General features: G+C 40.0%; 2 protein-coding genes across 5 annotated transcripts in view; one reads left to right on the forward strand and one right to left on the reverse strand.

Moving 5' to 3' along the window:
• The window catches only part of IFI35 (interferon induced protein 35), a 240,233-nt gene that overhangs the window by 14,153 nt on the left and 198,804 nt on the right, over positions 1–27,276 (forward strand). The gene's annotated exons all lie outside the window — the stretch shown is intronic.
• Positions 224–17,613, reverse strand: LOC131198503 (E3 SUMO-protein ligase KIAA1586-like). 4 transcript variants are annotated; one of them, XM_058183221.1, is made up of 2 exons: positions 5,658–17,613; positions 224–3,617 (listed from the first exon to the last, which is right to left on the reverse strand). In XM_058183221.1, exon 2 carries the CDS (start codon positions 3,305–3,307, stop codon positions 2,384–2,386), a length of 924 nt encoding a protein of 307 aa, XP_058039204.1. In that variant the 5' UTR covers positions 3,308–3,617; positions 5,658–17,613; the 3' UTR covers positions 224–2,383. The 4 variants fall into 4 exon arrangements, with proteins under 4 accessions (XP_058039204.1, XP_058039202.1, XP_058039203.1 ...); XM_058183219.1 differs by having other exon boundaries at positions 224–5,194; XM_058183220.1 differs by having other exon boundaries at positions 4,948–17,613.

Genomic DNA, 27,276 nt, shown 5'->3' on the forward strand with positions numbered 1-27,276 from the left:
ATTTTACTCAGGAGAAAACCCGAATAACCAAAGACCTACATACAAACACCCGCGAAAACCTCAGAAAACATATATATATATATATATATATATATATATATATATATATATGTATATATCTATATGTATGTATATATCTATATCTATCTATCTATCTATCTATCTATCTATCTATCTATCTATCTATCTATCTATATATATATATATATATATACACACAATATTATAATATAATATATATTATATTATATTTCTAGTTTCTCCCCTTTGTATTTTGGTCTTTATTTCTAGTCTCAAGCCATTCATACCATTTGTTCCAAATTATATAATAATCTCTCTCTTTAATTTCTTTTGTTAACTTGTCCACCTCGGCACATTCTAAAACTTTTCCTATCACTTCTTCATCTGTTGGTGTCCTTTCCTATTTCCAATTTTTGCGTATGTTATTTGTGCAGCTGTTATAATGGGTAAAATCAGATATTTTATTTCTTTGGTATATATTCTCATGAATATTCCTAATAAAAATGTTTCTGGCTTTCTTTCAGTTGGTTGATCTGTTATCTTTTCTAGCCATTTCTTTATATTTGCCCAATTTTTTTTTGCTGCCGGACACGTCCACCATAGATGGCAATATGTTCCATGTGTTTTTACGTCCAACATGTCGAGGTGTTATTTGGGAACATCTTTGCAAGTCTTGTAGGTGGAAGGTGCCATCTGTAAAACATCTTCAGCTGGTTTTCCTTGTATGCTGCAGATAATGTTAGTTTTGAGTTTACCTGCCCCATTATTTCCCATCTTTCCAAATCTATTGTATAATTAAAGTTCTGTGCCTATTTAATCATTGTGTCTTTCACTATCTCCTCTTCCATTTTATAATGCAGTAAAAATTTGTATATCTTACTCATTAGCTTCTCATCTGTCCCAAGTATAATTTAATCTAATTCATGTTGTTCTGTTTGTATTTCATAAGTTTTTGTATCCTCTTTATATTTTGATTGCATTTCTATGTATGTCCACCAGTCTGTACCTCTGTTTAGATCCAATTTCAATTCTTATTTTGATTTTACTTTCTCTTGTTGTTCTATTAAGTTTCTGTATCTTATTATTTTGTTTAATTTTGTTAAATTTGGATGTTTTAATGCTTCTATTGGTGAAAGTCAAATTGGAATTTTTGTATAGTGCTGTTTTTTAATTTTCAACCAAATTTGTAGTAGCGCATTTCTTATTATATATCTTTTAAAATAACTATGTGTTTATATTTTCCATCCCAAAGAAATGCGTGCCACCCCACTTGTAAATCATGCCCTTCTATTTCTAATATTCTTTTATCCCTTAATTCTATCCAGTCTTTTAGCCAGGTTATATCAGCAGCTTGATAATATAATTCCCATTCTGGGAGTGCTACTCCCCCTCTACCCTTTGTGTCCTGTAAGAGTTTAAGTCTTATTCTTGGTTGTTTTCCCTGCCAAATAAATTTGGCTATTATTCTGTTTAGTGTTTCAAAGGATTTCCCCCCCCCCCCAATTTTATTGGTATTGCCTCAAATAAGAATAGCAATTTTGGCAAAATATTCATTTTAATGGTGACTACTCAATAATGATATCTGTAAATTTCTCCAATTATCCAAATCTTTTCTAACTTATTTTACTATTTTTTCATAATTATCTTCTTTAATTGAGGCTGTTAGCCAAATTCCAAGGTATTTTATTTCTTAGTTACTTGAATTTGTGTATTTATTTCCAATTTTTTTCCTGTTTCTTTGTAAGATTTTTAGTTATTAATTTTGATTTATTTTTATTTATGATAAGTCCTGCAACTTCTCAAACTTCTTCTAATTTCTTGATTAATTTTGGTCCTGATTCTAGTGGATTCTCTGCTATAAACACCAAGTCACTGGCAAAGGCCTGAACCTTGTATTCCTCATTCTTTATTCTTAGATCCTTTATTTATTGATCTTCTCTGGCATCTCCAACATAATATATACAATAGTGGAGAGAGTGGGGATCCCTGTCTTATCCCTTTGTTATTCCAAATTTTTCTGTGATATTATGGTTCATGATTATTCTTGTCGTTTGTTTTGCATAAATTTCCCCTATCATTTTTTCAAATTTTGTCCCAAATTGCATAAATTTTAATTTCTCCTTTAGAAAATTCCAATTCAAATTATCAAATGCCTTTTGGGCATTAAGGAAAACCAGTGAGGTTTTTGTGATTCATAAAATTCTAATGTATTTTATTATTTACACAAAATGACAGTATACACAGCAAACGAGATAACTATGCTGGATTTCGTATCACAGATCACTAGTTGAACATGCAAATATTGATGTAGCACAAGATAAGCATGCCACACAGTTATGGTTGCCCTTAAACTACAGGTAGCCTATCTTGGCCCAAAAACCCGACCAATCCTTATGATGTTAATTTCAAGTTCTTCAGATATTTCATCAAGTTCAATTTGGTTTTTATTCGATTGCTGGAAAATGGAGCATATCTTATCAATACAATTTTTAAAATGATTGACTTGCTTTATTTCCTTTATGGCGTCATCTAAAACAAGTTGGAGGCGATGGTTCAAGCAGTGCCATATGATGATGTTTGGAAACTCTTTGGCTTTTCTGGTGCTCACTCCAGATTTTCTCCCAAGCATAACGCTGGCACCATCAGAGCAGAACGCTGTTAAATTTTTTTGTAGGTAGTCCCAGATAAATCCAACCTTATGTAAACTTTCAAAAACTGCAGAACGTATTGTCCCTGCATCTTGTTTCTTCAATTCAACCAGCTGGATAAAAATTGTTGGTGGGTCCTCCGAGTCCTCAACTTTTAAGAAAACTACCGGAACTGGTTTGCAAGATACTGTTGAGGCGATATCAATGATCAGACATATTTTCAGATTCTGTGTAATGGTGCTGGAAAACATTTGGGTTTTAATTTCGTTTGCAATGCACTCAACAGTTTTGACAACTGTTGAATGCAACCCTAGTCCCAGATCTAGTCCATTTTCAATTTGTAATTCTATCAATTCCTCGATGCTTGAAATTGGTCTGCATGCTTTTGCCAGGATGTAAACAGTTTTGAACATTTTAAAAGTGGTGGCAAATTGCATTTCAGAAATCTTATCCATTGTTTTTGTTATGGCTTCCTGCTCAGCTTGTATGACATTGTCTCTACAAATGGTATGCGATTTCGATACAAAATGTTCTCTCATTTTCTTCCATAGAGATGCCTGGTGCTCTTCCTTGTTTTTCCCAGCTGGCTCAATCTTGAAAAGCTTCCACTCTTTGCTTGCATGAATACCGCTCTCCATTGCGAAGCCATGTTCTGCACAGTATTTACAACCTAGTTTCTTGTTTGAACTTCCAACCTGTCATATTTCTCTTGGAAATAGCTGCACTGTTGCATGGTCCAGCCGTCTGGAAGAATGGTTCAGATTTCAGATGCGGCGGGTGACTCTGTACTTGCTTTGGTGTTTCGTCTGGTTTCAGGTGGTGGTGCTTGTGGCGCTGGGGATGGTTCTTGTTCACTTCTGCTGGTTGTTGGTCATGTTTTGGTTTCTTGGCCAAGAAACCCGTCAAAGTCTGTTGCCTTTTCATCCTTCCGGTTAAAGGAAGCAGCTACTGCAAAAAAGAAAAAAGGAGCTTTGTTAGCTGATGCACACAATGTAAAAGCACACAAAAGTCACAAAAAGCCCAAAAAACAACTTTTCCACTTTATACACACACAACACAACACAACACAACAGACTCACCAACAACATAAAAGCAACTGTGCTTGACCCGAAACGGACCCTGCAACAAGCACAAACTGCATGCAGCCACAAAAACACTAAAAAACAACTTTTACACTTTACACACATACAACAAAACACTAAAAAATATAACTCCTTAAAAAAATACAATTAACTATTTATTTTAAAGCTCCCACCAAAAGAAGTTGCAGAGGAACACACTGAGGACAATGCTGATGTTGTTTTCTTCATCTTGTAATGTCTTGAGATTTGTAATCCACCAAATATAGCTCGTTGTATTTCTAAGCCAATTTATATCCAAATATAGGCCCACCAAAAAAAACCAACAAGAAAGACAAAAAGAAAAAGAAAAATAGAAAACCAAAGTGGTAACAAAAATGATGGGGGGAAAAAGAGCAGCCAAAAAGCTTTGAAATCCAAATCCAATTCTCAGAGTTTTTCTTGCTTCTTTTTTTCAGGTTCTTCTAACCTTAATCCAATTGCCTCAGAGAGAGAAAAAATACCCCAAATTACAATTATTCAAAAAAAAGAAAAAAGAATTCACAACGTTACCACCTGGCAGCAAATAGATATAGGTAAAAAAAAAATAGAAGTGGTAACAGCCATTTAAAAAGAAAAATGTAACAGCCATATTTCAAAATGCCTCCAAAAAGGAGAGGAAGAAAAAAGAGTTTCACCTTGGCCTGTTTCTGTTAATTCTCCTTTCAAGTCTTAAATAATAATCCAAAAACCAACTTTCGCACTTTACAAACACAACAGAAGACAACACAACTGACTCACACGCAACGTAAAACAGCTGCACTTGACCCAGAATGGCCCCTGCAACAAGCAGGAACCTCACACAGCCACAAAAAAACTCAAAAACCAACTTTCACACTTTTTCCTGCACAAAATGCCACCTACAACCTTGCAATATTTTGTGTGTTTGTGTAGTTAGAGTGAAATACTACAAAACACACCAAATCTCAGAAAGCTGCAGAAATAGCTTATTTTATTATTTTATTTTATTTCTATTTTAAAATAAAAGCTGGTAAATTTAAAACTTCCTAAACTTTAAATGGCTATGTCTGGGGAAAAAAAGAAAACTCCTACAAGAAAACCCAATTAACTACCTTTTTTAAAGCTTCCTCCCCACCAAAAAACCCCAGTTACTTACCCAACTGAAGGCAAAAGGCAGGCAGGCAGTTTATGTTGCTCACCATTGAGATTGATTGCAGGCAGGCAGATTCAGTTGCTAGCTGATGCCATTGGTTGCAGGGATTGCAGCAGGTGAATCAAGGCAAGAGCGAGTAGGAAAGAAGCAGCGAGCGGCCAAGCTGGCAAGTGGGCAACCGGGCGATTGGGTGGGCATGGACGAGGAGGGCAGGGATTGTTTCTACTGGTTCTCCAAACCACTGTTGCCATCGCTTCTCCCAGGTCACCAATACTGCTTCCAGTATCAACCATCTAAAATTCACTCCTCTTTTAATTAAATAATTTGTCAAAAACTGGTATTGTCTACTTAAGTCTCTAACTCTTCTCGGAATTAGTTTTAACACTACTATTTGTCTACCTTTATACTTCCTCAGGTTATTGCTTGCTCTCTGCAGGATCTCTGTTTTTATTACTTTCTTAGTGAAGCTAACATGCACCTCTCTAGGTAATTTGTTTCTCATTGTCTATCTAGTATGCACTCTAAATATTTCAGTAATATTATACAGAATGTTTTCCTTAGATTCCTCCATCACTTCCAACATCATATCTGCCATTATGTCCACTAGGTTTCCTTCTTTTCTTCTTCTATATTCTGAAATCTCAAATAATCATCTGCCCTATCCATTTCTAAGGAGATACTTGGTTTTTCTCTATTTTTATCTGCCACTGTAAATCTATAATCCAACCAGGGGTGAAATCAAAAAAATTTTCTTACCGGTTCTGTGGTCTTGGTTTAATTGGCGGGCGTGGCTTGGTGGTCCAGTGACCGGGTGAGCGTGTTCAAGTCGAAGTCACTTCTTTGCCCTTTTTTGACCTACAAAAAGAAAATATAACCATTATTTCATGTAAACAATACTTAAATTGTTGGATTATTGTAATGCTCTCTACGTGGGGCTCCCCTTGAGGTGCACCCGGAGGCTTCAGCTAGTCCAGAATGCAGCTGCGTGGGTGATAGAGGGAGCTTCACGTAGCTCCCATGTAACACCACTCCTTCGCAGACTGCACTGGCTGCCTGTGGTCTTTCGGGTGCACTTCAAGGTTCTGGTTACTACCTTTAAAGTGCTCCATGGCTTAGGGCCTGGGTACTTACGGGACCACCTACTGTTACCTCATGCCTCCCACCGACCCGTACGCTCACACAGAGAGGGACTTCTCAGGGTGCCGTCCGCCAAACAATGTCGGCTGGCGGCCCCCAGGGGAAGATCCTTCTCTGTGGGGGCTCCTACCCTCTGGAACGAACTTCCCCCTGGTTTATGCCAAATACCTGACCTTCGGACCTTCCGCCGCGAATTTAAAACACACTTATTTATTTGCGCGGGGCTGGCTTAAATTTTTGTGTGTTTTAACTTTATATTATGAATTTTAATGGGTTTTTAGAATTTTAAATGTTTTAAACTTTTTGGCCAATTGTGTAATAAGTTTTTTAATTTTTGTTTTAATTGTATATCTTATTGTTTGTTTTTATTTTGGCTGTACACCGCCCTGAGTCCTTCGGGAGAAGGGCGATATAGAAATCGAATAAATAATAATAATAATAAAAAAATAAACAAAGTACACAAAACGAAAGAGGCACACAGGTACTTCCGTAAGGTGAATAAAAGTGATGTCTTCAACGTCGCTTCTTGCACCAATGATAATAATGACCTACAAGGAGAAGATATACCAATTATTTCATGCAATCAATACTTAAATAATAATCCAAAAATCAACTTTCACACTTTACACACACATAACAGAACACAATACAACTGACTCACACGCAATGTAAAACAGCTGTTTGTAAAACAACAAAATGACGCCTGCAACAAGCAGGAACCTCATACAGCCACAAAAAGCTCATAAACATTTTTCCGCATAAAATGCCACCTACAACCTTGCAATATTTTGTGTGTTTGTGTAGTTAGAGTGAAACACTACTAAAACACACCAATTCTCCGTTATTGTGGAGACAGCAGTCAGTGGGGGTTTAACTCCTCTGTTCCGATTGGACAACTGAGTCTGTTGAAGCTGTAAAGTCCCGCCCCTTGCTGCCAGGAAGCCCAGCAATTGACTCAGTTGTTCAACTTGGACGGATGTGTTGTGAAATTCTCCTTTCCTGACTGGAATGTGCTTCAAATTGTGAGTGTTTTTGTCTGTTTCCGAAAGAAATCCCTTTTTCTTTAAAACTAATTCTGAGGCACTTTTTTGTATTGGAGTGCCCTCTGCTGTCTGCAGATGGAATTTTTTTTCTTTTTCTTTTCTTTTATCTGCTTCAATCCCGTTGAAAGGCAAGTGTTCCGGGATTTTTTTTGGTGGGGTCTAGCGCCCCCGAAGACAGCAGAGTTTTGATGGGTGGAGTTTTACGCTCCCGATATCTCAAGAGCAGCTTACAGCGCTGCTGAGGGCTTGCCGAGTGGTTTTTTTAGTTAGAATTTTTTGCCGTTCGGCTCTTATCTTGATCGCAGTGGAGTTTTATCGCTCCCATGTGGGTAGCCTGCTTTATACCCAGCCCTCTGTCTCCTCAGCGTGTGCAATCTGTTTTTTTGGCGCCAAAACTTTTTTTTTTAAACAAAATTCAAAAGGCGGCAGGAGACTTGGAGAGCTTCTAGCTCGCCCCGCCCCCTTGCTCATTCACGTGGTGGCAGCCATTTTAGAGGCATTGTGTGCGAACTTTCAGTTTCAGTTGGAGCTCGGGAATTTTTCTCTGGGAGCGTAAAGTGCCAAAGTGGGGCGTTGGAGCTTCGTGCTCATTATTGATAACAGCTGCCTGTCTGCAGAGACTCCCTGCTGAGCAGCCAACTTTAAATAGCATAACAGGTTTTTGTTTTTTTGTTTTTTTGTTTTGACCGTTTGCGTTTCCTCCTCCTTGCTGGCGGCCGCCATTTTGGGGGCGCAGTTTATCTGAGATTTCTATTGGCATTGTTGTTCTTCTGGGTCTTACCATCATATATAAGCACACCAAATCTAACAAACGTCGGGGAACAGACTCCCCTCAGAGAGATGATTCAGGCCCATCTGGAGATCCTTCCTCTGGGGCTCCTACTTCTAAGAGCAGTCGCTCTTCCAAGCAGCCCTCTAAGGCCCATTCTTATTCTAGCCATAGTAAGGCTTCCAAAGCCTCTCTAAGGGATGAGCAAAGGAGAGATCAAGCCATTAAAAAGAGTTGTAGCAAGGCAACTCCAACTTTATCCTCCTCTGCAGTAATTAGCCCAGGGCCTGTTGTTCCAGCTGGGGTTCCTACTCAAGAAGGTTTAACTGCCACTTCTCCAGACCAATCTTCTTTACAATGCTGCCCAGTTGATATTCCCACAGAGGCATTGTGGGGTGGATCTCTTCCCCCAGTCATTCAATCAGTGGATATGCCCACGGTTTTGGTTTCTGAGGATGTGCCTCATCCAGCTTCTTCTATTGTACATCAGCCTGTGGGTCAGGAGGCAGAGCAAGAGTTACCGATTTCTCCTCACATTCAGGCTATTATCGAGCAAACGATTCAAAAGACTCTCATTTCGGGCCTTCAGTTATCAGGGCATGTTCCTTCAGCTCGTTCCATGGCTTCAGTGATGGGAGATGATCCTGAAAGGGAAGAATTACAATCACAGCTGGATTCAATTTCTCCTGCTCAATCAATTGTCAGTCAACATTCCTTTTTGGAGGAGTTGGAACGTGCAGATCCCGACTTGTCTGAGGATGAAGGGTTACTTCCTGAACAACCAGCTTTTACCGGCCTTTTTCCACCTAATCTTTTTAAGTCATTGCTGTTTAAGGCAAAAAATGTGGCACAGTTGGGTTCTTCCTCTGCTCAATCAGTAGCATCATCCTCCAAGGGTGCGTCAGACCTTGTATTTTCCGAACCAGACCGTGTTGTTGATACTATACCTGCACCTGGTCTGTTTATAGAAGTAGTCAAACGCCAGTGGTCTGCTCCCAGTTCTTCAACGATTCCAACTTCAGCAGATAAACGCTTCTTTAATGTAGATCCTGATTTGTCTTCAGTTCTCCAAACTCCTACTGTGAATGCTCCGGTAGCGGCCTTGTCTGCTTCTTCATCCATTCCAGGCCAACCAGAAGAAGGTTTACGACCGGAGGACAGACGGGCAGAGCAGGTGCTCCAGAGAGCACATCAGGGGTCTGCCTGGGCCATCCGCTCAGCTTCTTCAGCTTCTTTCTTTAATAGAGCTACCTTGCTGTGGCTTCGACAATTTCAGGAGAAGCTTCCCGCGGGGGATATCCGTATCCATCAAGATTTGAACAAGAGCATTGCAGCTGTTCAATTTTCGGCGGATGCCACTTTACATTCCATGCGTTTTGCATCTAAGTCCATGGCTTCAGCCCTGACAGCGTGACGACTGCTCTGGCTTCGTCACTGGCAGGCCGATGCCCGTCATAAATGGAGATTAGCGTCTGCTCCCTTCGCCGGAGAATTTCTTTTTGGTGCTGCATTAGAACCGTTATTAATTGAGACCAAAGATAAAAGAAAAGTTTTGCCTACAGTACATCGCAGAGGGGACAGTCGTTTCCACCCTTTTTCTCGTCATCCTTCCTTTCGAGGTTCTGATTGGGGGGTCAGTACTTCCAAGTTTCAGGGCTCTTGGCACCCTAGACAGAGAGGAGGTCAGGATAGATCCTCCCGTGGCAGGCCTTTTTCATCTAAGCGGCCCTTTCGGGGTGGAGGAAGTCGCCCCTTCAGGCGTCATCGTTAAGTGCATTACTGATTCTCCCGTTGGTGGCAGATTGGCCCTTTTTGCGGACCAATGGGAGTATACTACTTCAGATATCTGGGTCAACAACACGATTAGATACGGTTTATCCCTGGAGTTTATTTCTATTCCACCAAATTTTCACATCCGCTGTCCTCTTTCTAGGGACAGGGATAAGCAGGTTCTAATGTCTTCAGCGGTCAAATATTTGCTGGACATTAGGGCGATTCAATCAGTTCCGGTACATCAACAGGGACAGGGGTTTTATTCCCTTTTATTTTTAGTACCTAAGTCTTCTGGTGGGTGGAGACCCATATTAGACCTTAAGAGATTGAACCGTTTCATCGTGTATCGTAAGTTTAAAATGCGCTCTCTTCGTTCGATTTTAGATGGTGTTAGGAAGGGCGACTTCCTTACCTCCATTGACCTCACTGAGGCTTACCTGCACATCCCCATTCTTCCTGATCACCGGAAGTTTCTCTGGTTTTGTTATAAAGGGGTCCATTATCAGTATAGGGCCTTGCCATTTGGGTTGTCCTCTGCCCCAAGAGTCTTCACCAAAGTATTAGCTGCCCTAGCGGCTCATCTTAGGGCCATTCCGATTCGACTATACTGCTACTTAGATGATATTTTAATTTTGTCATCTTCAGAGATGAGGGCTAGAGAGGATATCCGGGTCGTTGTTCAGGCTCTCTCATTGCATGGTTTCTCTATTAACATAGAGAAGAGTCACTTGACTCCTTCAACCTGTTTACTACACTTAGGAGCGATTATCGATTCAGTAGCAGATAGCGTTTCCTTGTCACAGGAAAGACAGGTTAGTCTCAGGTCTTTAGTGTGTTCTATTTTAAGGGAACATAAAGTTTCCTTACTGTCATTATCTCAACTCCTGGGTAAGATGATATCGGCCATTTCTATCACTCCATGGGCGAGATTCCATTCTAGAGACCTCCAATGGTTCCTTTTGCCTTTCCAGAGGGCGGGCACAGGCAACTCCCATTCCAAGGTTCTGGTGCCCAAAGCAGTTCGCAGGTCTCTCATCTGGTGGCTGTCACTGGCGATCTCCAAGGGTTCCCCTCTACACGAGCCTCATCGTTTGGTGGTGACAACAGATGCCAGTCTCCTCAGTTGGGGAGCACACTTCCAATCGCTGGTGGCTCAGGGGAGATGGTCCGCCTGAGAAAGGCGTTTCCCTATCAACTGGCTAGAATTGCGAGCAATTTACCTAGCTCTTCGTTTTTTCCAGAGCCATCTATCAGGCAAGCACGTGCTAGTGCTCACGGACAATATCACAGCCAAGGCACATATCAACCGACAAGGGGGCACCAGGTCCAAGGCTCTGATGGAGGAAGCAAGGCGACTACTCCTGTGGGCGGAACGGAACCTTCAATCCTTGGCAGCAGAACACATCTCCGGAGTGTCCAATGTTCAGGCAGACTGGCTCAGTCGTCAAGTCATTGACCAGGCGGAGTGGCGTCTGCATCCAGATCTATTCAAGGACCTCTCACGTCGATTTGGCACTCCGGTGGTGGACATGTTCGCAACACGGCAGAACACGCAGCTTCCTCGTTTCTTTTCCAGATTTCCAGATCCGCTAGCAGAGGGAGTCGATGCTCTTCACAGTCCATGGCCAGAGGGGTTACTCTATGCGTTTCCTCCACTTCCAATCATCCCGAGAGTGGTGCGGCGGATACTAGAGGAGCAGGCAGAGGTCATCCTAGTGGCTCCACACTGGCCTTGGAGGTCTTGGTTCGCAGACCTCAAGTCACTGTTGGTGACTCCTCCCTGGACGATTCCTCCCAGCAGAGTGTCGCTCAGTCAGGGGGCTCTGGTTCATCCAGACCCTCAATGGCTCCAATTGACTGTTTGGCGCTTGAGCGGTGCGCCATGAGAAGAGACAATATGTCTTCCAGACTTATTCGAACTATGCTAGCGTCACGGAGGCCTTCTACTGAATGCATTTATTCAGCCTCTTGGCGGGCATTTTGCTCCTGGTGTAAGAGGGTGGGGGCGTCCCCTCTCAGGGTCTCTATACTACAGATTTTGGAGTTTTTACAGGAGGGATTAGACAAGGGGTTAGCTCCCAACACCCTTCGTAGGCAAGTAGCAGCTATTTCCACTGTCCTATCCTGTGAGCCCTTGTCTTCCTTGTCCCAACATCCTTCCATCAGGAGATTTTTTAAGGGGGCCAAGAACTTGTGTCCTCCGGTAGTCCATAGATATCCCACTTGGGATCTCTCATTGGTCCTAAATTCCCTTACAGGGGCTCCTTATGAACCCTTGAGGACTACCACTCTTAGACTATTAACTTGTAAAGTTGCCTTTTTGGTGGCTATCACCTCAGCCAGGAGGATTTCAGAATTAGCCGTTCTTTCGATACGCAGTGACCTATGTATTTTCCATCCAGACCGGGTGGTTCTTCGTTTGGACCCTTCCTTTATTCCTAAAGTTAATTCAGTTTTTCATCGCATGCAGGAACTTAATTTGCCCAATTTTTGTCCTCAACCAGTTCATGGGTTGGAACGCCGTTGGCATACACTAGATGTTAGAAGGGCCTTACGAATATATATTAAGAGAACGGCAGAGATAAGAAGGACAGAGTCCTTGTTTGTGTCATTCCTTCCTGTTTCCTTAGGGCGCAAGGTGACTTCGTCAACTATTGGCAGATGGATTAGGCACACAATAGCTAAAGCTTATGAGATGAGATCTCTACCAAGACCCGCTCGTTTAACAGCGCATTCTACTCACAGCGCAGCTACCTCGGCTGCCTAGTCTACTCAGGCATCCTTACCAGAAATATGCAGGGCAGCTACCTGGTCATCGCTCTCTCCGTTTATTAGACACTATAGAGTGGACAAATATGCTTCGGCTGAAGCAGCCTTTGGCCGTAGAGTGCTGCAGCAGGTGTTTGTATCTGAGGTTGAATCAGTCCAGACTGATCCCTCCCGTAGTTAGGGACACTAGGCTTTGGTATGTCCCCCACTGACTGCTGTCTCCACAATAAGGGGCGTTGGTACTTACCTGAAACGCATCTTCTAGTTCAGTGGAGACAGCAGTCATCCCCTCCCTATTTTCGTTCTGGCTTGTTGTTTTTCATAATAAATGTTGGTTTGTTTCCTTTTCACAACGCATCAAGTCTGGTTTTTTTCTCGCCTTCGTCAATTGCTGGGGCGGGACTTTACAGCTTCAACAGACTCAGTTGTCCAATAGGAACAGAGGAGTTAAATCCCCACTGACTGCTGTCTCCACTGAACTAGAAGGTGCGTCTCAGGTAAGTATCAATGCCCCATCTCAGAAAGTTGCAGAAATAGTTTATTTTATTATTTTATTTTATTAATATTTTTAAATAAAAGCTGGTAAATTTAAAACTTCCTAAACTTTAAATGGCTATGTCTAAAAAAAAAAACTCCAAAAGAAAACCCAATTAACTACCTTTTTTAAAGCTTCCCCCCCCCCAGTTACTTACCCAACTGAAGGCACAAGGCAGGCAGGCAGTTTATGTTGCTCACCACTGAGATTGATTGCAGGCAGGCAGATTCAGTTGCTAGCTGATGCCATTGATTGCAGCAGGTGAAGCAAGGCAACACACACACACGACAAAACACAACACAACTGACTCACGCACAATGTAAAACAACAAAATGACCCCTGCAACAAGCAGGAACCTCACACAGCCACAAAAAGCTCAAAAATCAACTTTCAAACTTTTCCTGCACCAATCTTGCTTTGCAAGATTTTGTGTGTTTGTGTAGTTAGAGTGAAACACTACCGAAACACACCAAATCTTAGAAAGTTGCCCAAATATTTTATTATATTTTATTATTTTATTTTATTTACATTTTTAGATAAGAGCAGCTAAATTTAAAGCTTCCTAAACTTTAAATGGCTATGTCTAAAAAAAGAGAAAACTCCTAAAAAACCCCAATTAAGTATTTATTTTAAAGCTCCCCCCAAAAGAAGTTGCAGAGGAACACACTGAGGACAATGCTGATGTTGTTTTCTTCCTCTTGTAATGTCTTGAGATTTGTAGTCCACTGAATATAGCTCGTTGTATTTCCAAGCCAATTTATAGCCAAATATAGGCCTGCCAAAAAAAAAAACCAACAAGAAAGACAAAAAGAAAAAGAAAAATAGAAAACCAAGGTGGTAACAAAAATGATGGGGAAAAAAAGAGCAGCCAAAAAGCTTTGAAATCCAAATCCAATTCTCAGAGTTTTTCTTGCTTCTTTTCTTCAGGTTCTTCTAACCTTAATCCAATTGCCTCAGAGAGAGGAAAAATACCCCAAATTACAATTATTCAAAAAAAAGAAAAAAGAATTCACAACGTTACCACCTGGCAGCAAATAGATATAGGTTAAAAAAAAAAATAGAAGTGGTAACAGCCATTTAAAAAGAAAAATGTAACAGCCATATTTCAAAATGCCTCCAAAAAGGAGAGGAAGAAAAAAGAGTTTCACCTTGGCCTGTTTTTGTTAATTCTCCTTTCAAGTCTTAAATAATAATCCAAAAACCAACTTTCGCACTTTACACACACAACAGAAGACAACACAACTGACTCACAAGCAACGTAAAACAGCTGCACTTGACCCAGAATGGCCCCTGCAACAAGCAGGAACCTCACACAGCCACAAAAAAACTCAAAAAGCAACTTTCACACTTTTTCCTGCACAAAATGCCACCTACAACCTTGCAATATTTTGTGTGTTTGTGTAGTTAGAGTGAAACACTACAGAAACACACCAAATCTCAGAAGGCTGCAGAAATAGCTTATTTTATTATTTTATTTTATTTCTATTTTAAAATAAAACTGGTAAATTTAAAACTTCCTAAACTTTAAATGGCTATGTCTGGGGAAAAAAAGAAAACTCCTACAAGAAAACCCAATTAACTACCTTTTTTAAAGCTTCCTCCCCACCAAAAAACCCCAGTTACTTACCCAACTGAAGGCAAAAAGCAGGCAGGCAGTTTATGTTGCTCACCACTGAGATTGATTGCAGGTAGGCAGATTCAGTTGCTAGCTGATGCCATTGGTTGCAGGGATTGCAGCAGGTGAATAAGGGCAAGAGCGAGTAGGAAAGAAGCAGCGAGCGGCCAAGCTGGCAAGTGGGCAACCGGGCGATTGGGTGGGCATGGACGAGGAGGGCAGGGATTGTTTCTACTGGTTCTCCAAACCACTGTCGCCATCGCTCCTCCCAGGTCACCAATGCTGCTTCCAGTATCAACCATCTAAAATTCACTCCTCTTTTAATTAAATAATTTGTCAAAAACTGGTATTGTCTACTTAAGACTCTAACTCTTCTCAGAATTAGTTTTAACACTACTATTTGTCAACCTTTATACTTCCTCAGGTTATCGCTTGCTCTCTGCAGGATCTCTGTTTTTATTACTTTCTTAGTGAAGCTAACATACACCTCTCTAGGTAATTTGTTTCTCATTGTGTATCTATATGCACTCTAAATATTTCAGTTATATTATACAGAATGTTTTCCTTAGATTCCTCCATCACATCCAACAGCATATCTGCCATTATCTCCACTAGGTTTCCTTCTTTTCTTCTTCTATATTCTGAAATCTCAAATAATCATCTGCCCTATCCATTTCTAAGGAGATACTTGGTTTTTCTCTATTTTTATCTGCCACTGTAAATCTATAATCCAACCAGGGGTGAAATCAAAAATTTTTCCTTACCGGTTCTGTGGTCTTGGCTTGATTGGCGGGCGTGGCTTGGTGGTCCAGTGACCGGGTGAGCGTGTTCAAGTCGAAGTCACTTCTTTGCCTTTTTTTGACCTACAAAAAGAAAATATAACCATTATTTCATGCAAACAATACTTAAATTGTTGGATTATTGTAATGCTCTCTACATGGGGCTCCCCTTGAGGTGCACCCGGAGGCTTCAGCTAGTCCAGAATGCAGCTGCGCGGATGATAGAGGGAGCTCCACGTAGCTCCCATGTAACACCACTCCTTCGCAGACTGCACTGGCTGCCTGTGGTCTTTCGGGTGCACTTCAAGGTTCTGGTTACTACCTTTAAAGTGCTCTATGGCTTAGGGCCTGGGTACTTACGGGACCGCCTACTGTTACCTCATGCCTCCCACCGACCCGTACGCTCACACAGAGAGGGATTTCTCAGGGTGCCGTCCGCCAAACAATGTCGGCTGGCGGCCCCCAGGGGAAGATGCTTCTCTGTGGGGGCTCCTACCCTCTGGAATGAACTTCCCCCTGGTTTACGCCAAATACCTGACCTTCGGATCTTCCGCCGCGAATTGAAAACACACTTATTTATTCGCGCGGGGCTGGCTTAAATTTTTGTGGGTTTTAACTTTATATTATGAATTTTAATGGGTTTTTAGAATTTTAAATGTTTTAAAGTTTTAGGCCAATTGTGTAATAAGTTTTTTAATTTTTGTTTTAATTGTATATCGTATTGTTTGTTTTTATTTTGGCTGTACACCGCCCTGAGTCCTTCGGGAGAAGGGCGGTATAGAAATCGAATAAATAATAATAATAATAAAAAAATAAACAGAGTACACAAAACAGGCAAACAGGTACTTCCGTAAGAGGAATAAAAGTGATCTCTTCAACATCGCTTCTTGCACCAATGATAATAATGACCTACAAGGAGAAGATATACCAATTATTTCATGCAATCAATACTTAAATAATAATCCAAAAATCAACTTTCACACTTTACACACACATAACAGAACACAATACAATTGACTCACACGCAATGTAAAACAGCTGTTTGTAAAACAACAAAATGACCCCTGCAACAAGCAGGAACCTCACACAGCCACAAAAAGCTCAAAAACCAACTTTTAAACTTTTCCTGCACCAAATGCCATCTACAGCTTTGCAAGATTTTGTGTGTTTGTGTAGTTAGAGTGAAACACTACCGAAACACACCAAATCTTAGAAAGTTGCCCAAATATTTTATTATATTTTATTATTTTATTTTATTTACATTTTTAGATAAGAGCAGCTAAATTTAAAGCTTCCTAAACTTTAAATGGCTATGTCTAAAAAAAGAGAAAACTCCTAAAAAACCCCAATTAAGTATTTATTTTAAAGCTCCCCCCAAAAGAAGTTGCAGAGGAACACACTGAGGACAATGCTGATGTTTTCTTCCTCTTGTAATGTCTTGAGATTTGTAGTCCACCGAATATAGCTCGTTGTATTTCCAAGCCAATTTATAGCCAAATATAGGCCTGCCAAAAAAAAAAACCAACAAGAAAGACAAAAAGAAAAAGAAAAATAGAAAACCAAGGTGGTAACAAAAATGATGGGGAAAAAAAGAGCAGCCAAAAAGCTTTGAAATCCAAATCCAATTCTCAGAGTTTTTCTTGCTTCTTTTCTTCAGGTTCTTCTAACCTTAATCCAATTGCCTCAGAGAGAGGAAAAATACCCCAAATTACAATTATTCAAAAAAAAGAAAAAAGAATTCACAACGTTACCACCTGGCAGCAAATAGATATAGGTTAAAAAAAAAAATAGAAGTGGTAACAGCCATTTAAAAAGAAAAATGTAACAGCCATATTTCAAAATGCCTCCAAAAAGGAGAGGAAGAAAAAAGAGTTTCACCTTGGCCTGTTTCTGTTAATTCTCCTTTCAAGTCTTAAATAATAATCCAAAAACCAACTTTCGCACTTTACACACACAACAGAAGACAACACAACTGACTCACACGTAACGTAAAACAGCTGCACTTGACCCAGAATGGCCCCTGCAACAAGCAGGAACCTCACACAGCCACAAAAAAACTCAAAAACCAACTTTCACACTTTTTCCTGCACAAAATGCCACCTACAACCTTGCAATATTTTGTGTGTTTGTGTAGTTAGAGTGAAACACTACAGAAACACACCAAATCTCAGAAAGCTGCAGAAATAGCTTATTTTATTATTTTATTTTATTTCTATTTTAAAATAAAACTGGTAAATTTAAAACTTCCTAAACTTTAAATGGCTATGTCTGGGGAAAAAAAGAAAACTCCTACAAGAAAACCCCAATTAACTACCTTTTAAAGCTTCCTCCCCACCAAAAAACCCCAGTTACTTACCCAACTGAAGGCAAAAAGCAGGCAGGCAGTTTATGTTGCTCACCACTGAGATTGATTGCAGGCAGGCAGATTCAGTTGCTAGCTGATGTCATTGGTTGCAGGGATTGCAGCAGGTGAATCAAGGCAAGAGCGAGTAGGAAAGAAGCAGCGAGCGGCCAAGCTGGCAAGTGGGCAACCGGGCGATTGGGTGGGCATGGACGAGGAGGGCAGGGATTGTTTCTACTGGTTCTCCAAACCACTGTCGCCATCGCTCCTCCCAGGTCACCAATGCTGCTTCCAGTATCAACCATCTAAAATTCACTCCTCTTTTAATTAAATAATTTGTCAAAAACTGGTATTGTCTACTTAAGTCTCTAACTCTTCTCGGAATTAGTTTTAACACTACTATTTGTCAACCTTTATACTTCCTCAGGTTATCGCTTGCTCTCTGCAGGATCTCTGTTTTTATTACTTTCTTAGTGAAGCTAACATACACCTCTCTAGGTAATTTGTTTCTCATTGTGTATCTATATGCACTCTAAATATTTCAGTTATATTATACAGAATGTTTTCCTTAGATTCCTCCATCACATCCAACAGCATATCTGCCATTATCTCCACTAGGTTTCCTTCTTTTCTTCTTCTATATTCTGAAATCTCAAATAATCATCTGCCCTATCCATTTCTAAGGAGATACTTGGTTTTTCTCTATTTTTATCTGCCACTGTAAATCTATAATCCAACCAGGGGTGAAATCAAAAATTTTTCCTTACCGGTTCTGTGGTCTTGGCTTGATTGGCGGGTGTGGCTTGGTGGTCCAGTGACCGGGTGAGCGTGTTCAAGTCGAAGTCACTTCTTTGCCTTTTTTTGACCTACAAAAAGAAAATATAACCATTATTTCATGCAAACAATACTTAAATTGTTGGATTATTGTAATGCTCTCTACATGGGGCTCCCCTTGAGGTGCACCCGGAGGCTTCAGCTAGTCCAGAATGCAGCTGCGCGGATGATAGAGGAGCTCCACGAGCTCCCATGTAACACCACTCCTTCGCAGACTGCACTGGCTGCCTGTGGTCTTTCGGTGCACTTCAAGGTTCTGGTTACTACCTTTAAAGTGCTCTATGGCTTAGGGCCTGGGTACTTACGGGACCGCCTACTGTTACCTCATGCCTCCCACCGACCCGTACGCTCACACAGAGAGGGATTTCTCAGGGTGCCGTCCGCCAAACAATGTCGGCTGGCGGCCCCCAGGGGAAGATGCTTCTCTGTGGGGGCTCCTACCCTCTGGAATGAACTTCCCCCTGGTTTACGCCAAATACCTGACCTTCGGATCTTCCGCCGCGAATTGAAAACACACTTATTTATTCGCGCGGGGCTGGCTTAAATTTTTGTGGGTTTTAACTTTATATTATGAATTTTAATGGGTTTTTAGAATTTTAAATGTTTTAAAGTTTTAGGCCAATTGTGTAATAACTTTTTTAATTTTTGTTTTAATTGTATATCGTATTGTTTGTTTTTATTTTGGCTGTACACCGCCCTGAGTCCTTCGGGAGAAGGGCGGTATAGAAATCGAATAAATAATAATAATAAAAAAATAAACAGAGTACACAAAACAGGCAAACAGGTACTTCCGTAAGAGGAATAAAAGTGATCTCTTCAACATCGCTTCTTGCACCAATGATAATAATGACCTACAAGGAGAAGATATACCAATTATTTCATGCAATCAATACTTAAATAATAATCCAAAAATCAACTTTCACACTTTACACACACATAACAGAACACAATACAATTGACTCACACGCAATGTAAAACAGCTGTTTGTAAAACAACAAAATGACCCCTGCAACAAGCAGGAACCTCACACAGCCACAAAAAGCTCAAAAACCAACTTTTAAACTTTTCCTGCACCAAATGCCATCTACAGCTTTGCAAGATTTTGTGTGTTTGTGTAGTTAGAGTGAAACACTACCGAAACACACCAAATCTTAGAAAGTTGCCCAAATATTTTATTATATTTTATTATTTTATTTTATATAGCAGCTAAATTTAAAGCTTCCTAAACTTTAAATGGCTATGTCTAAAAAAAGAGAAAACTCCTAAAAAACCCCAATTAAATATTTATTTTAAAGCTCCCCCCAAAAGAAGTTGCAGAGGAACACACTGAGGACAATGCTGATGTTTTCTTCCTCTTGTAATGTCTTGAGATTTGTAGTCCACCGAATATAGCTCGTTGTATTTCCAAGCCAATTTATAGCCAAATATAGGCCTGCCAAAAAAAAAACCAACAAGAAAGACAAAAAGAAAAAGAAAAATAGAAAACCAAGGTGGTAACAAAAATGATGGGGAAAAAGAGCAGCCAAAAAGCTTTGAAATCCAAATCCAATTCTCAGAGTTTTTCTTGCTTCTTTTCTTCAGGTTCTTCTAACCTTAATCCAATTGCCTCAGAGAGAGGAAAAATACCCCAAATTACAATTATTCAAAAAAAAGAAAAAAGAATTCACAACGTTACCACCTGGCAGCAAATAGATATAGGTTAAAAAAAAAAATAGAAGTGGTAACAGCCATTTAAAAAGAAAAATGTAACAGCCATATTTCAAAATGCCTCCAAAAAGGAGAGGAAGAAAAAAGAGTTTCACCTTGGCCTGTTTCTGTTAATTCTCCTTTCAAGTCTTAAATAATAATCCAAAAACCAACTTTTGCACTTTACACACACAACAGAAGACAACACAACTGACTCACACGCAACGTAAAACAGCTGCACTTGACCCAGAATGGCCACTGCAACAAGCAGGAACCTCACACAGCCACAAAAAAACTCAAAAACCAACTTTCACACTTTTTCCTCCACAAAATGCCACCTACAACCTTGCAATATTTTGTGTGTTTGTGTAGTTAGAGTGAAACACTACAGAAACACACCAAATCTCAGAAGGCTGCAGAAATAGCTTATTTTATTATTTTATTTTATTTCTATTTTAAAATAAAACTGGTAAATTTAAAACTTCCTAAACTTTAAATGGCTATGTCTGGGGAAAAAAAGAAAACTCCTACAAGAAAACCCAATTAACTACCTTTTTTAAAGCTTCCTCCCCACCAAAAAACCCCAGTTACTTACCCAACTGAAGGCAAAAAGCAGGCAGGCAGTTTATGTTGCTCACCACTGAGATTGATTGCAGGCAGGCAGATTCAGTTGCTAGCTGATGTCATTGGTTGCAGGGATTGCAGCAGGTGAATCAAGGCAAGAGCGAGTAGGAAAGAAGCAGCGGCGCCAAGCTGGCAAGTGGGCAACCGGGCGATTGGGTGGGCATGGACGAGGAGGGCAGGATTGTTCCTACTGGTTCTCCAAACCACTGTCGCCATCGCTCCTCCCAGGTCACCAATGCTGCTTCCAGTATCAACCATCTAAAATTCACTCCTCTTTTAATTAAATAATTTGTCAAAAACTGGTATTGTCTACTTCAGTCTCTAACTCTTCTCGGAATTAGTTTTAACACTACTATTTGTCAACCTTTATATTTCCTCAGGTTATCGCTTGCTCTCTGCAGGATCTCTGTTTTTATTACTTTCTTAGTGAAGCTAACATACACCTCTCTAGGTATTTTGTTTCTCATTGTGTATCTATATGCACTCTAAATATTTCAGTTATATTATACAGAATGTTTTCCTTAGATTCCTCCATCACATCCAACAGCATATCTGCCATTATCTCCACTAGGTTTCCTTCTTTTCTTCTTCTATATTCTGAAATCTCAAATAATCATCTGCCCTATCCATTTCTAAGGAGATACTTGGTTTTTCTCTATTTTTATCTGCCACTGTAAATCTATAATCCAACCAGGGGTGAAATCAAAAATTTTTCCTTACCGGTTCTGTGGTCTTGGCTTGATTGGCGGGTGTGGCTTGGTGGTCCAGTGACCGGGTGAGCGTGTTCAAGTCGAAGTCACTTCTTTGCCTTTTTTTGACCTACAAAAAGAAAATATAACCATTATTTCATGCAAACAATACTTAAATTGTTGGATTATTGTAATGCTCTCTACATGGGGCTCCCTTGAGGTGCACCCGAGGCTTCAGCTAGTCCAGAATGCAGCTGCGCTGGATGATAGAGGGAGCTCCACGTGGCTCCCATGTAACACCACTCCTTCGCAGACTGCACTGGCTGCCTGTGGTCTTCGGTGCACTTCAAGGTTCTGTTACTACCTTTAAAGTGCTCTATGGCTTAGGGCCTGGGTACTTACGGGACCGCCTACTGTTACCTCATGCCTCCCACCGACCCGTGCGCTCACACAGAGAGGATTTCTCAGGTGCCGTCCGCCAAACAATGTCGGCTGGCGGCCCCCAGGGGAAGATGCTTCTCTGTGGGGGCTCCTACCCTCTGGAATGAACTTCCCCCTGGTTTACGCCAAATACCTGACCTTCGGATCTTCCGCCGCGAATTGAAAACACACTTATTTATTCGCGCGGGGCTGGCTTAAATTTTTGTGGGTTTTAACTTTATATTATGAATTTTAATGGGTTTTTAGAATTTTAAATGTTTTAAAGTTTTAGGCCAATTGTGTAATAACTTTTTTAATTTTTGTTTTAATTGTATATCGTATTGTTTGTTTTTATTTTGGCTGTACACCACCCTGAGTCCTTCGGGAGAAGGGCGGTATAGAAATCGAATAAATAATAATAATAATAAAAAAATAAACAGAGTACACAAAACAGGCAAACAGGTACTTCCGTAAGAGGAATAAAAGTGATCTCTTCAACATCGCTTCTTGCACCAATGATAATAATGACCTACAAGGAGAAGATATACCAATTATTTCATGCAATCAATACTTAAATAATAATCCAAAAATCAACTTTCACACTTTACACACACATAACAGAACACAATACAATTGACTCACACGCAATGTAAAACAGCTGTTTGTAAAACAACAAAATGACCCCTGCAACAAGCAGGAACCTCACACAGCCACAAAAAGCTCAAAAACCAACTTTTAAACTTTTCCTGCACCAAATGCCATCTACAGCTTTGCAAGATTTTGTGTGTTTGTGTAGTTAGAGTGAAACACTACCGAAACACACCAAATCTTAGAAAGTTGCCCAAATATTTTATTATATTTTATTATTTTATTTTATTTACATTTTTAGATAAGAGCAGCTAAATTTAAAGCTTCCTAAACTTTAAATGGCTATGTCTAAAAAAAGAGAAAACTCCTAAAAAACCCCAATTAAATATTTATTTTAAAGCTCCCCCCAAAAGAAGTTGCAGAGGAACACACTGAGGACAATGCTGATGTTTTCTTCCTCTTGTAATGTCTTGAGATTTGTAGTCCACCGAATATAGCTCGTTGTATTTCCAAGCCAATTTATAGCCAAATATAGGCCTGCCAAAAAAAACAACAACAAGAAAGACAAAAAGAAAAAGAAAAATAGAAAACCAAGGTGGTAACAAAAATGATGGGGAAAAAAAGAGCAGCCAAAAAGCTTTGAAATCCAAATCCAATTCTCAGAGTTTTTCTTGCTTCTTTTCTTCAGGTTCTTCTAACCTTAATCCAATTGCCTCAGAGAGAGGAAAAATACCCCAAATTACAATTATTCAAAAAAAAGAAAAAAGAATTCACAACGTTACCACCTGGCAGCAAATAGATATAGGTTAAAAAAAAAAATAGAAGTGGTAACAGCCATTTAAAAAGAAAAATGTAACAGCCATATTTCAAAATGCCTCCAAAAAGGAGAGGAAGAAAAAAGAGTTTCACCTTGGCCTGTTTCTGTTAATTCTCCTTTCAAGTCTTAAATAATAATCCAAAAACCAACTTTCGCACTTTACACACACAACAGAAGACAACACAACTGACTCACACGTAACGTAAAACAGCTGCACTTGACCCAGAATGGCCCCTGCAACAAGCAGGAACCTCACACAGCCACAAAAAAAATCAAAAACCAACTTTCACACTTTTTCCTGCACAAAATGCCACCTACAACCTTGCAATATTTTGTGTGTTTGTGTAGTTAGAGTGAAACACTACAGAAACACACCAAATCTCAGAAAGCTGCAGAAATAGCTTATTTTATTATTTTATTTTATTTCTATTTTAAAATAAAACTGGTAAATTTAAAACTTCCTAAACTTTAAATGGCTATGTCTGGGGAAAAAAAGAAAACTCCTACAAGAAAACCCAATTAACTACCTTTTTTAAAGCTTCCTCCCCACCAAAAAACCCCAGTTACTTACCCAACTGAAGGCAAAAAGCAGGCAGGCAGTTTATGTTGCTCACCACTGAGATTGATTGCAGGCAGGCAGATTCAGTTGCTAGCTGATGTCATTGGTTGCAGGGATTGCAGCAGGTGAATCAAGGCAAGAGCGAGTAGGAAAGAAGCAGCGAGCGGCCAAGCTGGCAAGTGGGCAACCGGGCGATTGGGTGGGCATGGACGAGGAGGGCAGGGATTGTTTCTACTGGTTCTCCAAACCACTGTCGCCATCGCTCCTCCCAGGTCACCAATGCTGCTTCCAGTATCAACCATCTAAAATTCACTCCTCTTTTAATTAAATAATTTGTCAAAAACTGGTATTGTCTACTTCAGTCTCTAACTCTTCTCGGAATTAGTTTTAACACTACTATTTGTCAACCTTTATATTTCCTCAGGTTATCGCTTGCTCTCTGCAGGATCTCTGTTTTTATTACTTTCTTAGTGAAGCTAACATACACCTCTCTAGGTATTTTGTTTCTCATTGTGTATCTATATGCACTCTAAATATTTCAGTTATATTATACAGAATGTTTTCCTTAGATTCCTCCATCACATCCAACAGCATATCTGCCATTATCTCCACTAGGTTTCCTTCTTTTCTTCTTCTATATTCTGAAATCTCAAATAATCATCTGCCCTATCCATTTCTAAGGAGATACTTGGTTTTTCTCTATTTTTATCTGCCACTGTAAATCTATAATCCAACCAGGGGTGAAATCAAAAATTTTTCCTTACCGGTTCTGTGGTCTTGGCTTGATTGGCGGGTGTGGCTTGGTGGTCCAGTGACCGGGTGAGCGTGTTCAAGTCGAAGTCACTTCTTTGCCTTTTTTTGACCTACAAAAAGAAAATATAACCATTATTTCATGCAAACAATACTTAAATTGTTGGATTATTGTAATGCTCTCTACATGGGGCTCCCCTTGAGGTGCACCCGGAGGCTTCAGCTAGTCCAGAATGCAGCTGCGCGGATGATAGAGGGAGCTCCACGTAGCTCCCATGTAACACCACTCCTTCGCAGACTGCACTGGCTGCCTGTGGTCTTTCGGGTGCACTTCAAGGTTCTGGTTACTACCTTTAAAGTGCTCTATGGCTTAGGGCCTGGGTACTTACGGGACCGCCTACTGTTACCTCATGCCTCCCACCGACCCGTACGCTCCCACAGAGAGGGACTTCTCAGGGTGCCGGCCGCCAAACAGTGTCGGCTGGTGGCCCCAGGAAGATGCTTCTCTGTGGGGCTCCTACCTCTGGAATGAACTTCCCCTGGTTTACGCCAAATACCTGACCTTGGATCTTCCGCAATTGAAAACACACTTATTTATTCGCGCGGGGCTGGCTTAAATTTTTGTGGGTTTTAACTTTATATTATGAATTTTAATGGGTTTTTAGAATTTTAAATGTTTTAAAGTTTTAGGCCAATTGTGTAATAAGTTTTTTAATTTTTGTTTTAATTGTATATCGTATTGTTTGTTTTTATTTTGGCTTTACACCGCCCTGAGTCCTTCGGGAGAAGGGCGGTATAGAAATCGAATAAATAATAATAATAATAAAAAAATAAACAAAGTACACAAAACAGGCAAACAGGTACTTCCGTAAGAGGAATAAAAGTGATTTCTTCAACATCGCTTCTTGCACCAATGATAATAATGACCTACAAGGAGAAGATATACCAATTATTTCATGCAATCAATACTTAAATACTGTTACCTCATGCCTCCCACCGACCCGTGCGCTCACACAGAGAGGATTTCTCAGGGTGCCGTCCGCCAAACAATGTCGGCTGGCGGCCCCAGGGAAGATGCTTCTCTGTGGGGCTCCTACCTCTGGAATGAACTTCCCCTGGTTTACGCCAAATACCTGACCTTCGGATCTTCCGCGAATTGAAAACACACTTATTTATTCGCTGGGCTGGCTTAAATTTTGTGGGTTTTAACTTTATATTATGAATTTTAATGGGTTTTAGAATTTTAAATGTTTTAAAGTTTTAGGCCAATTGTGTAATAACTTTTTAATTTTGTTTTAATTGTATATCGTATTGTTTGTTTTATTTTGGCTGTACACGCCCTGAGTCCTTCGGGAGAAGGCGGTATAGAAATCGAATAAATAATAATAATAATAAAAAATAAACAGAGTACACAAAACAGGCAAACAGGTACTTCCGTAAGAGGAATAAAAGTGATCTCTTCAACATCGCTTCTTGCACCAATGATAATAATGACCTACAAGGAGAAGATATACCAATTATTTCATGCAATCAATACTTAAATACTGTTACCTCATGCCTCCCACCGACCCGTGCGCTCACAGAGAGGGACTTCTCAGGGTGCCGTCCGCCAAACAATGTCGGCTGGCGGCCCCCAGGGGAAGATGCTTCTCTGTGGGGGCTCCTACCCTCTGGAACGAACTTCCCCCTGGTTTACGCCAAATACCTGACCTTCGGATCTTCCGCCGCGAATTGAAAACACACTTATTTATTCGCGCGGGGCTGGCTTAAATTTTTGTGGGTTTTAACTTTATATTATGAATTTTAATGGGTTTTTAGAATTTTAAATGTTTTAAAGTTTTAGGCCAATTGTGTAATAACTTTTTTAATTTTTGTTTTAATTGTATATCGTATTGTTTGTTTTTATTTTGGCTTTACACCGCCCTGAGTCCTTCGGGAGAAGGGCGGTATAGAAATCGAATAAATAATAATAATAATAAAAAAATAAACAGAGTACACAAAACAGGCAAACAGGTACTTCCGTAAGAGGAATAAAAGTGATCTCTTCAACATCGCTTCTTGCACCAATGATAATAATGACCTACAAGGAGAAGATATACCAATTATTTCATGCAATCAATACTTAAATAATAATCCAAAAATCAACTTTCACACTTTACACACACATAACAGAACACAATACAATTGACTCACACGCAATGTAAAACAGCTGTTTGTAAAACAACAAAATGACCCCTGCAACAAGCAGGAACCTCACACAACCACAAAAGCTCAAAACCAACTTTTAAACTTTTCCTGCACCAAATGCCATCTACAGCTTTGCAAGATTTTGTGTGTTTGTGTAGTTAGAGTGAAACACTACGAAACACACCAAATCTTAGAAAGTTGCCCAAATATTTTATTATATTTTATTATATTTTATTATTTTATTTTATTTACATTTTAGATAAGAGCAGCTAAATTTAAAGCTTCCTAAACTTTAAATGGCTATGTCTAAAAAGAAAACTCTAAAAACCCCAATTAAGTATTTATTTTAAAGCTCCCCAAAAGAAGTTGCAGAGGAACACACTGAGGACAATGCTGATGTTTTCTTCCTCTTGTAATGTCTTGAGATTTGTAGTCCACGAATATAGCTCGTTGTATTTCC

The sequence above is a fragment of the Ahaetulla prasina genome, chromosome 4 (genome assembly GCF_028640845.1).
Source record: "Ahaetulla prasina isolate Xishuangbanna chromosome 4, ASM2864084v1, whole genome shotgun sequence".
NCBI classification, from domain to species: Eukaryota; Metazoa; Chordata; class Lepidosauria; order Squamata; family Colubridae; genus Ahaetulla; species Ahaetulla prasina.